We start from the raw sequence: 13,088 nt of genomic DNA on the forward strand, positions 1-13,088 counted from the left end.
ACATTTATATTATGCGATCTAACCCTAAAAAATATATTTTACGGAAAAGCCAGGTCATGGTTCGTTTTGGACTGCAAGGCTCTTCTTCAATAACAAACTTGGACAATGCGAATGATAGTGATAAAATAAATATACACTCCTCCAAGTCCACATGAATAGTTAATACAGGATAGGTGGCTCAAGTGGTAGAGCGGCCGTCTCGCAAGTGGAAGGTTTCGAGTTCAATTCCTGGTTGCGCAGCGACTCAACCTGTCATTCATCTCGGACTAACACAATCAATACCACTGTGTGGTTAGCCTTTGGATAGACTCATCCCCCGTCATAGGAATGAGGATTTTCAACTGAATCTCAGGTTTAGAATCAGAATGTTCATTTATCCTGGAAAATTTTATGAGCTATGAAGCTCTTCTTCAACAGATGTCCAACCACTGACTCGGTGTTATGTAACAAGAGAAGATCACCACCTCGCCGTTCATTTGAGCCGGAATTCACTTTGACTTATTTTGGAAACACGCTGTTCTGTATGGATTGTTTTTTGTTTTTACTCTCTGTGCTATGAATTCGAAGTTATGCATCCGTTCAAGATGATAAGCTCCCCCCCCCCCCCCCTTAAATATCCTGTGTTCAGTCTTCTGGTGTCCTGCTAACCCCATGTGTGTGGGAGCATGACAAACCAGTGATGTATATCTCAGCCAATTAGTTATATCTGGACCTCAAGTATCTCCTCTGAGTCTCCACATCCATCTGTGGGAGGATGCATGTTTTTGCGTGTGTGTACGTGTACGGCAACCAGAACATATAACTGTTATATCGTGTTTATGTTCACCAATTTGATAGACTGACTCAAAAGAGCACATACTGGAATCAATCACTGCGTATCTCATCCGTTGACTCTGACGGTGCACCGCTGAAGCCTGGAATTCTTGAACGTTTGTGTTCATCATCAGCGTCGTCAGCCTCTCTCCGTGCCCCCGTGCTCAACGAACTCACTCCCCTCTGCCTGACGCCGCCCACTCTCGTCCCGTTCTGTGCAGCTGCAATCCATTTCACTCCACACGCACACGGATTTCATTGTCCCGTGTATCCTTAGATTGCCCCCATCTGCGTATTTAACTCCCTGGTCTATCGTTATTTTACGAGCGTTGCTCACGGGTTCCCATCCCCACGCAGCGGTGCGTCTTGCATGAGTCTACTCGGGTTTTCTCTATGTTTTTACAGCAAGCCTCAGGTCACCACCACGTTATTTCCTTTACCAATATCAGCGACTATATATGACCTAAAGTATACTTTTTTTCGTCTTTTACATTTAAGCATGCGTGTACGGAGAGACGTAAAGAGTGAACGTCGATGAGGGAACATGTGCCGGTTGAATATATCATTCAAGGTGTCAAGAAGAGTAAAGTCGGTGTTGGAAGTAGACATTACTGGAAGAGATGGCGGGCCGATGGTCAAACAAATATAGACGGAGCGATGAAAAGGGTGCAGCAGTGACTACCTCGCCTGGTCTACAGGAGGTCGTGGGTTCGATCCCGACCTTGAAGCCTTCTGTATATTTGGAGTTTGCGTGTCTCTCTCTCCCTCTGTACCAGCGTGCACGGCACCCTCATGTTCACCTTCTGAAGTGCTTGCTCGTCACCGTGGCGTGCGCGATGACCACCACAGCCACGTGACTTTTCTTTTGTGTTGTGCGCAGTGCTTGTAGCGCCACAGCGCGTGGATTTGTAGCGTTTATTTTCATTTGTTTGCTGGTGACTGTGTATTTCGAATCGAAATCGCCTCCAGTGCTGTTGCTGCTGGCGGCAATTAAAGTTGTTTAAAAGTCAAAGTCTCTCTCCCCGTGGTCGCGTGGATTTTTCTCCAGCTCCTCCGGTTTTTCCCTCCACAGTTAGAAACACGCGTTTGGAGTATTTGGCTGCTGCAATAAACTTCCACGTGATGATAAGCCGCTTCGTTGAGCTAGCATTTGTGGCCAGGTTGCTTCTGATAAAGAACTATATAGCTCAGTGGGCCTTACCTCGTAAAATACACATTGTTTAGTTTAATAGTTTAGCTTCAAACAGCTCGCGTGCAGATGACGGGTGGATTGTTATATTGTGGCTGGGGGAAGGCCTTCATTCAGCAGTGGATTGACCATGGCTGATATTAATATTCTCATATATATACACAAAAAACAATAAGCACTGCTTTTCTGCGTTCTAGGTTGTAAAGTATACACTAGTTTGTCTAACTCAAATTGAGTGCAAAGGTATTTTTTCATGAAAAAGAAATATAAATGTAAAAAACTACTTGTTTACAATATGGAACTCACTCAAACGTTTGTAGAATTAATGTCGTTAGGTCTACTCCATTTATAGCCATTCTGAAGACTGTGCCTTTCTTTTTATTGCAAGAAAACTCATGTGAATGTTAAAATGCTGCTTATCGTCAATGTTTCTAATCCCCAAAAGCACGATTCTGTAATATGATTGTAGATGTTGTAAAATGTTCTTTTTCCCTGGCCAGAAGCATGCACTCTTGGCACGTTTTCTCAAACATCACAAGTCTTTTGACATTTGTGTTTTCCAGATGAATAATCGTTTTGCACCAAACTGAATGTCCCCTTCGTACTCTCTTGCGATGAGATGGAGGAACAAGATTTTAAGGACTTGCTTATTTATTAATAGCCTAAGATTGTAACACGACTGGTTAGGCGTTCACTCGGCCCATCAGTCCTTCGGGGGTGATAAAATGAGTATCGCTTTGATGGTGAAGTCAGCATGTGGATAAACTTCCCCCTCCTATAGGATTGTGTAATGTCCACCACTGGCTCAGTGCTGTACATAGTCAATGTGCGCGACCTCAGTGCTCACATGAGCCTGACTTTTTCTGGAAGCACTGATGCATCGACCAAAGTGGATGAATTAAAACCCACATTCGCGGTAATTTTTGAGATATGTATTTAAGTTGACTTTCTTTCTCACCCTACGTAGCCAACAGTGCTAATCGGAGGGCCCTCTATTCATTGCCTCTGGGTTCTTTGTACGGAGGGAGAGAGAGCCAGCCAGAAGAGTCAGGTCGGCAGGAGCGCCTTCACTGCTGCTACGGCGTCCGTTCTAATTCTCCGAGATAACTTGTGGTCAGAAGCGGCGGGCTAAGTTTACTCCACCGTAACCCACAATGCAGAAGAGGGGGGGGGGGGTGAGCTTTCTGCTCCTGGATCAAGAGACGCGTGACGGGCCCGAACGCAGCGTGACGGGCCCGAACGCAGCGCAAAGGCATTGACCGTTTAGTCACAGGGCCTCGAGGTGAACCGGCGACGACGTTGGATGCGGTGGTGGGTCCGCTGTATTCTCGGGCTCGAGGTATCGGCGCAAAGTTGAGAGCGAGCACTTTGGGCCGCGTCCAAACGTTTAGAAGCAGAGCTGCCCCGTTTTTTTTTTCTCCCAACAAAAAAGTTGACCGAGATGATTTGCGTGGGCTCCAAAGAGTCGCTCGTCATCACGGTCCAGGGATGATAGGTCACAAGAAGCCAGCAATTAGGATCGCGAGGGTTTACCACTCACCGTACTGACAGCGCGGACCATGGAATCCCTGCGGGCAGTCACATAGTTGGGAGGAGTCTGTTGAGCATGTCCCTCCATTGAAACAGACTCCTACACTGCACGTGGCTGTAGGGTAGACAACGCACAAAGCACAACATTTCATTAGCAAGAGTTAAGATAAGGTAAAGAGTAAAGGTGCAGCCCAGTAGTTTATTTCTCAAGCTACTGCTGGCAGAAGGGCCTCCTCCACAGGGAGCTCCAGAGAGCCTCTCGAAAGAGAATAATTTGAGAGAGAATCCGTTGGCCTGCTCTTCCATTTCCTTCTCGACATACATCTTGAAAGGGATGGGAGTACAGTACCCCACTACCATTGCCCTCCTGCCTATCGACCAACTGTGATATACCCATTTATTATGGCTTGGTAGACAGAGACAGAATGATTTACGAGACGTGCCCATTGCTTCATCTGCTGCTCCGGGGAAATCAAATCGGATCAGCGATCTCACTGGACGCCCAGCGTGCTAATCGTTACACCACTGCAGCATCCTCAGCAGGAGTTTAGGTTCGAGTGAAACGTGTAATAGGCATGGGCTAATGCACAGACACAACACTGAAAATGTGACTACATTGAAACTGTTTGGCATTTGTTATTGGTGAACTAAAGTGTCCGTGCCCAAATCTAACTTGGTCCAATTAAATTTAAACCGCCATTGTAATAAATTGCTCACGTCACATTTGCCAAGAGATTTGCAACGACGTGAAGTAGTTGGATCACAAAGCAACGACTACATTCATGGATATTCCAATGTATTATCCCAGCCCAAATGTATAAGTAACACTGCAATTAGAATGTAATATATATATATATGTTTGGCAATAACATTAATCGAACCCTTCATCATAAGTGTATTTGATGAAGCAACAGACAAATACAAATTCCGGAAAATATGAAATGAAACTAAAGTTATGTCCCGAGGTCAAAATATTGTTGATATGGCAAAGAGCACTTTGACAGTCCACTGCTGGCGAAGGTCCTCCCCACGCTGTTGTTGGTCATGGACGGTGTAGGGAGGCTCGTGAAGGACGCTGCTTCTACTGGGCAGTTGGAGGCAGTCGCTCTCCAGCAACAACGGAGGGCAGAAGAGCGACGCTCACAACAACGAGCGGAGCGCTGGGCGACTAAAACACACAAAGTTGATACAGTAGGGTGCACAGGTAGTGCATCGGCCAGTCATCTCAGTCAGTCGACCCATGGCACCTGGGTCTGCCCCGTGACCTCCTTCCAGCTGAGCGTTCGACATTTCACGTGGCCTTAAAGTGCACATAGCCTGGCACAAGCGCCGCGGTGACGTCACTGCCACTTAGTGTCTAATGGCGCTTGTTGTTGACCATACTTCCCCACGCTTGTCAGTGCTGATCGGTTCAGATATCACTCATCGCTGATGTTAGCCATGGCTCGGAATCGAACTGCGGCTGTTCGGTTCGTAGCGCAGTGGACTAACACGACCTGCTCCCCATAAACATTACGCATGGTTAGTACAGTTGGCTACTTGTTGTCTACTAAACATGCATATCAGCTACGAATACTCACGAGAACAGACAGATAACGTTCACTGACGTTAGATGCTAAATGGAGCCACTGTAATGACTGTGAGTGTGCTTCTTATTTGTTGGAATCCGAAGTTATGATAACATTTTATCCTCGTAGGATTTTATCTTAAAACCAATCGCACTCCTGCATTCCTAGCATTGTGATTTTCATACGAATTTATAAACGCATTAAAACGCTGTGAATTAAAACCATCCTCTCTGCCTTTCGGCGCACGTCAACTCTGGGAGCAAACCAATGACGAATGTGCATTGCTGATCGTTCGTTAATTCTGATTAATATTTTGCTTGGTACAATCAGAAAATAAGTCGGGAATCCTCGCGATCTGTACTAAGAATGTTGCAGCTACTGCCCCTTTTTTGTGTCCGTGTGTTTCGTTGGTTTTGGTCGATCGCTCCGCAGAGCCAACTGTTGACTTTGCGTCTCCATCCTGGCTTAAGTTTTCCTCAGGTGGCAACAGGCCACGGGCCCATTGTTTCCACGGCGTACAGAGCAGATGCTTTGTGCATTAACGCAGCCCCTACCCAGCAGCGTGGAGTTGGGCCCCCCTCCCACCTCCTCCCTCCCGCAATCGAGTGTTGATGAAAAACACCATTCATTTATGAAACACAATTGTTATTTTTGTTAATAAATATGCATACAAATCTATGCATATTCAGTGTGTTTGTACAATGAATGCAACAGAATATAAATATAGCGTGCAGAGTGGGCCATCAGCATGTTGCAGACCTCGCCGTGACCTTATTAAAGCAGAACATAAATGTGGCCCTGTTATATTCATCAAATTATTCTATCACGTCTTAGTATCGAAGTACATTTTTATCAACGTCATTTTGCTAGTTTCCCCAGGAAAGCCTCACTGAGTCTCAAGACTCTTTTTCAGAAGGGTCCTACCAAGTCGTCTGTGGAGCCTACGTTGAATCACAAATTGAGAAATTTGCAGGTGATGTTTCAGCATTGGCATGTCTTGGCCATCTCCAGTTACGTTGGCTGATTTTATTTTAGCAACGGGAGGAAGCGGGAAAACCCGGAGGAAACCCCGTGAAGAACAGAGGGTCGAACAGACAAACTCCACGCAACAAAACTGCGCCCAATTAAGGGATTGAACCCAGGCCTTTCTCAATGTGTGGTATAAGCATTGTGTCACCATGCTGCCCTTAATTGTATAATTCCTGCTTTGCAAAAGACACGCTTACATCTCAGTTGGCTCTGGCTTGATTTCGTTTTTTTCATCATTACTATCTTGTATGTATGTTGAACTTCTTTTGCACTGTACATAGCCAACCATGCTAATCGGATGATAATCAAGTGCCTCTGACTTTTGTTTGTTATTTTTTTATTAACAATTTAGTTAGGACTCTGTAAACAATTTGCGTGAATAATGTTTTATTACAATAAATTAACGCATAGGTCATTGCATTATTGGACGTTCTTTGTCACAGCGTGTTGATTCGCACAATCCATTTAAACCTAGAAATGGCATTAACTCGATGCTCAGGAAGAAATGCACAGTAATGTAAGCACCTTAAACGTCCAAAATAGCAGCGTGAATTTTTCATAAAAAAAAATCCCATACGGTGTAAGAAACTCAAGGCATAAGTACGAATGTTTCCACGTGTTTGACCAAAAACCACCGCACGATGACGTTTAAAATTGCGCATATATATGCATTCATAGTGTGTTTGCACAATGAATGACTCGTGTGGGATTTTTTTAATGGAAAAACAAAGAGGGCAGAGAGTAAAAAACATTGTTTTTTTTCTGCTCTGATAAATTCCCATTTTCAGACCGACCACTATTCACCATATTTCAATGGAACGGGCTTCATTTGAACAAACAAAATTCCCTTCTAAATTAAAGACCCACTTAACTTTCACCGCAACGGAAAAGAAAAAAAATAATGAACTGCAAATCGGTGCCAAGATTCAAAGTTTAACTTTAGGGAAATCAATTTAAATAAGTCCCAGCATGGTTCATTTTTTCCAAAAACCCACTATTTCTGTTGATAAGTGACCAAGATCCAGACACAATAATGAATGCATACCACGCCATGATCTCTATCGAGTAATATATGTTCAAACATTTTCCGAGACCCAAATCTGAAGCGGCTTAATATTGGCTATGATGAGTGGACTTCCTGACTTGTGAATGAGATTAAGCTCTTGAGAAACAACTGATTGGTCATTACAATGGCCTCTATTGTGCCAATGGCTTTAAAGGACAATGCCCAGACTGTTTCTTAGCCCTAATAGCTTGTGGAGGGTCCTCTTTGTTGATGTCAATGATTTAATCGACCTGCACTTTGTATTTGCACCCAATTTAACATGCTCCTTCACATTATAGTAATGCATGCTTTTATCTTACACTGTTGTTACATATATATGGCGAACAAACACTAATTTAACCTTTTTTTTGTGACAATCCATAAGTCAGAATAATTTGCTATTCATATCCGAATTCTTTGCTTTAAATACCAAGGCTACATTTAAATGTGAGATAAGTGAATTGGCAACAATGTTACATGCGTTAGAACACACCTGAGTGTCATCTGCCTGTATTAGTGCGACTCCAGCTGTATGTCCAGCTCTGAGGAGCCATGAGCAGATCAACTTGTGGAAGAAGCTACACAAGTGTTGATGCATGTTCTGTTTAAAGCACCGGCGTAGTGGTCAGTGTACTGCTGTCTCAACTTGGTGGCCTTCGTTTGATTCCCGGCCATGGCTAACATCAGTGGCGAATATTGGAATCTGCCCTGGGGCCTCGTCTAGGTTGACTTAGCCGTAAATAAGTTCCTGGTGCAGTGTCTAAACATTTGCATTGCGGAGACGAAGGCGGTTGGTTTGTCGTGGTTCTGGTCACACCATCCCCCTTGTGCGTTGAGCCGGCCTTTATAGGTGCTCACTAACGGAACTTGCCCCAATAACCTGCTAAAGGTCACGCCAGGAATCTTTGTCTATTTACATCCAGGGGTGTGGTGAGCAACGAGGTTAATGTCCTCTACAAAACCACCAGCAGCTAGGATAAGATTCAAGTCCATACTCATAACTGTATTGCATAATTGGCAATTGGGCTTTAACCTAGCCTAGGCCCCTCCTCAGTGGACTCAACCTTAATATGAAAGCACTGTGAAAACATCAGCACAGGGGAGAGACAAAGGTGGCCAAGCATGATGCTGCGGTGCTCGCCACACTACCCTGCCGGGTGCCTAGCCGAGCTTGATAGGCGCTTCCGAACACAACGTTTTGCCCACTCAGTTACCGTGCTAAATCCAAGGTGACACGGGCAGTGGGTGGGACTTGCACTTTTGTATTTACAGCTGGGGCAATGCAATTTACAGTTGTCAGTAACGTGACACTGAAACCCACACATTCAGGCAACTCCGTGAAAACTCCAACGCCTACACCCAACGGAAATGTACAATACTGAGACCTCAATTAAACGTCTTCCAGTTTGACCCCAGGGGGCCATTGCTGTAACTTTACACTTTAGCAAACGGCGTTGGTTCGTGCTTTTGACAGCAGCCATTTGAACACTTAATTGTCCCACACCTAGCCTCGGCGAAGACCCAGGCAGGTCTCGAATACCTGCTGGCACTTTTCACGCTGAGATCATGGTCATTTTACTGCAATTTTTGGTCGAGAAAGGATGATTGTGTGAGCACAAGTTGTCAATGCTCAGAGGTTATTCCTGTAGAATCTGTATTATATTGTGATGGCATTATATTGTGATGGTATTATATTGTGATGGTAGTGCTCTGAATTATTTGGTAACACAACACTTTAAACCATATAATATTGTAGGGATATATTATAGCGCTTTAATCGATCAAGTAAAATATACCACGCACCATTGTTTACAGAATTACACCAAGTATATATCTAATTCAGTATGTGAATAGCTCAGGAAGCTGTTCTAGTCTTGTAATACAAATCTATTACAATATTGCTGACAAATAACAGTCACGGAACCCATTGACCCGAACGTAACAATTACATGTCAACAAAGTGTAATGAATGGAATAATTCCAGTGCCATTACAATGTGGGAGGCAGAATTTTCCACACTAGCCCACCCCTGTCTGTGGGCTTGTATAGTCTGGAATGAAAGAAATATTATCTGAAACAACACTGTATAGCTCCACAACGTGTTCACTTCAAACAAACCCTGTAACCCTATGATTAAGTCTAATTTATATTTTAAAAAGCCCTTCTGAACACAACAAAAAATATCATGGCCCAGGGTTTCAATTCCCTCCATCCAATCTGAACCCGCTCCTCCCTCTTTAGCTCTTATAACACCACCATCCACACGAGCGCTCCTGATCCATTACAGGGTTGGGGTAAGGATTTTAAGGTAGTTTCCCCCTTGCCATAGTGACACTATTGTCGGATAACAGTTCAACGTCGCACACAGGACAAGACCGAACACAAGATGATGCGGTGAGCGACGGTGCGTGCCGCACACACACACTGACAGCGAGTGGCCCCGGTGAGTGGACTCGACAGTGGTCTCCGGGCCCTCTCTCCACGCTGCTGATGAAGAAGCGGCTGTCGCCTGGCTTCTGCGCGATAGTGTGAATAATAAGCCAACACAACAAATGCGACAAGGACACCAAACTCTCAGGAGTCAGAGTGAAGGCTCTACAAATGTCTTATGCAGTGGGACGATTGCCCGATAAATCACCCATCATATATATGTCGCTTCTGTTAGGGCAGCATTATTGACGAGTGTGTTGAGATCATGTCATTTGTGCGATACTGCAAAACCACTGCTTTTGCACTATCGCCCCAAAATATCACGGCCTTTACCACTGGCTCGTATTGTTCAGGCTTTAACCAGTCGGACAAATAAACAGTGACATGTAAACAAATGGAGGGTGCTTGATTTATACCTTGGTTAAACCGCAGCGAACGCACTCACCAGTGCATCAGTCATGTCACATGAAGCAGTCCATGGTTTATTGGTTTTGCACACGTGTCTGCTCTATGTGTTTTCTGGCACTTGATGTACGGTGGTAATTCCCAAAAATCACAAACATAACTTTCCTGCATACCACCGTTAGTTTTCCACGTGTTTTTATTATTAAACAAAAAGTACGTGGTTTAATTCTCAAAAAGCTTTTGTAAAGAAGTGAGTTTTCATTTAGATGAAAATGCATAGCTCCAGTGGCTTCTTAATATCGTAAGGAAGAGCGTTCCAGACGGCCACGGAAGCGCATCTGAAAGCGCTTGATGCAAAACTGCAGCACAACAACAGTTGCTGTGTAAGTGTCCGACGAACGCAGCGAGCGAAACGCGAACCATTGCAACGGCGAATTTCTACTGCTTCGGCCGGATGGAAAGAAAATACCCAAAAAACCAAGGAGCCCTTGCCCCAAGTCGCCGCAGCGCTGCAACGAACGCGGCATGCGCGTGACGTCAATCCCCGATTGATATCCGACTTGAGTCTTCTCCCCCCCGCGTCCCCAGCTTCTGGCCAATTTATGAATGGATGCACGAGGGACATCATCCTAGCAGGAGCCGTGTCGGGCAATGTGCCAGAGCCTTAACAATCGACGTTACTGTTGCGTCAGAGAGTAATGGAGTTGCGTATCGTTCACCTCGCCGCTTGTGGAGGTTTTTCGCGGTTGTGGATGACCGTCCGTCGGGCTGTTTTTATTTTTATTTGGTTTAAAAAATATATATTTTACTACCGGTGCGTCGTTCGGCACGTTTGCCTTCGTGATGTTCGGCTCCACATGTTGGCAGCTTCTTCGGGAAGCTTCTTCAGCCACCGAATGCATCCATTCATTTCACTTCCCCCGAAGAAGCTCCCCGGCAAGTGGAGCGTAGCATCAGACGTCGTGCCAAACAACATGAAGTTCAACGCCGGGGAGCTGTACTCGTTGTGGGTTTTTTTTAAGGTGCCCGTTGTGATATTTTGAGTAGAATTTCAGATACGCGTGATCACAAACGGCATGCGTCATGGTGTTTCCTCCGTAATATTTTATGCATTTTAGTTGTTCCTCTACAGCGTCTTATGAAGCTCCCGAGTATTAAGTGGCTATATAAATGTAAATTATTGTTATTAAAGGTCAAGATATAACCCTACGAATGCTTGCTTACCCCCACTACTCTCCCACGGTGGTCAAACATGTTAGTCTAAGCGGGAGTACCCACATCTTGCCCCACCGCATGCAGCCTGCCGAAGTGGCCAACTGTGGAGAAACCATGGACACTGCTGGATGGACGAGAGGTGGGGGGGATTGGAAACTCATTCTTTATAATCTGATTTGTGTGTTTAGTTTATTCTCCTCGCCCACGAACCTCCGATTGGCACGGTTGGCTACGTGCGGTGCAAAAGAAGTTCAGCATACGCGCATTTAAAAAAAAAAATTGCTCATTTATTTCAAACTGCAATGCCGCAAGATCTGGATCGCAAATCCAGTGTGTCCAAGCACATATATATTATTAAGTTAATGAATGGATGAATTAATGTGATGTTTTTGATGGTCACTTGATGTACTTTGACTTGTCTAATATGTCACCCTTGGTATACACCCACCAGCTATACACATTTGCTATGTTCAGGAAATTCCGAGACGTCTCACAGGAGTTCTATGGGTTTGGACTCTATCTATAAATCCGGTCCAGGCACATAAATCGGATATGGGATACACCAAATGGTATTTGTTGGGAAATTAAGTTGCATAATTTTACAAAATCCACATTTTTATTTCAGCACAAGCCTCCCGTGGTTTTGAATGGTTCACATTATTTCAGCAGGGCTTATCGCTCGTGTGTTTCATCTCACCTCTAATGTGCCCCCCCCACCCCCCCTTGCTAAACTCAACTGCTAAGGTCGTCAAGTCTCAGTGGTGGCATATGTATGGGGTAATTCACACTTACGTGAAACACATGTGCTGGGAGGCATAGAAAATGTTTAATCTTTCCTAATACTGTTGCACTTTTCACGTTCGACACCTGTTGTGAGGCCTCGTTTTCCAAATATATATTGTAAAAAATAATTGTCTCAGAAAAAAATGTAACTCTCTTCATAATGCCCAAAGCATATCGTGTAAATATAATGTATATTTTTTTGTTTGAGGCTAAGAACGCCAAACGGCTGGCAACAAACGGCGCATTGCTCTATGAAATCCCACGCGAATTTAAAAGTCCTATTTTGGTGGAAAAATGCTACATCTATTTATTTTAAATCCCGCCGGGTGTTTTTTCTCCCCCCTCTTAAAGATGGCACATAAATTCCAAATGATGGCGCGGCTCAGGAGACATGTCTGTCTGTCAGCTCACTAAGCCGGCACGCATGAGTCACGGCCATGCCCTGATCAAATCTGCGCACTCCGTGGCAGCCACTGAATCCTGGGATTTTTCCCATTCTCCGTAAGTCGTTGTTGCTTTCCCTGAAAATGACTCCTTGAAAGTTTTTTTTTTTTTAACAAACCATGCGCATGTGGAGATCCGTGTGTAAATGCACGCACTTTTTTTTGTCACCCCCCTGCTTTGCCAGTAACTTTGTGGGCAGCGCTGCGTAAATGTGGTCTGAATCATAGCCGGGTTATTTAGCCCTCACAAGCTAGGGCATAGCCATACATTGGGGGGTGTAATAAATGAAGTTTGTTTGGAATTTTAATGTCGAGATATTTCGATGGGGGCAGCACTGGTTCACTGATGGAGTGTCCACTGTTAAGAGGCTCGTCTTAGTCGAGTGTTGACAAACTCAAGTGGAAATGCGCGAGGTGTTAAGGTGTTAGTGCGTATCGAGCATTAAAAATAATGCGCGGGCTGCGAGGTTGCCTGGTGATGACTGCACAGCGATGGATAATAAGATCTAGACCCCGGCAGAGATTCCTGTCTGGTGTTACCTCTTCATGTGTGTGTGTGTACTCTCTCGGGGTAATCCAGTTTTATTCTGCATAGCAAACACTTTCATTAATAATACGAGCCAAACATCCCATTGCAA

At 44.6% G+C, this 13,088-nt stretch overlaps 1 protein-coding gene across 1 annotated transcript in view; it reads right to left on the bottom strand.

The window, feature by feature from the left end:
- LOC133352473 (multiple epidermal growth factor-like domains protein 6) overlaps window positions 1-13,088 on the bottom strand; it is a 272,185-nt gene that overhangs the window by 198,193 nt on the left and 60,904 nt on the right. The window contains exon 4 of the mRNA XM_061568137.1: window positions 3,543-3,647. Coding sequence (XP_061424121.1) covers window positions 3,543-3,647 — 105 coding nt within the window. The remainder of the gene's footprint in view (window positions 1-3,542; window positions 3,648-13,088) is intronic.

This window comes from Lethenteron reissneri, chromosome 40 (assembly GCF_015708825.2).
Source record: "Lethenteron reissneri isolate LAM-NWPU_2019-01 chromosome 40, ASM1570882v1, whole genome shotgun sequence".
Lineage (NCBI taxonomy): Eukaryota > Metazoa > Chordata > Hyperoartia > Petromyzontiformes > Petromyzontidae > Lethenteron > Lethenteron reissneri.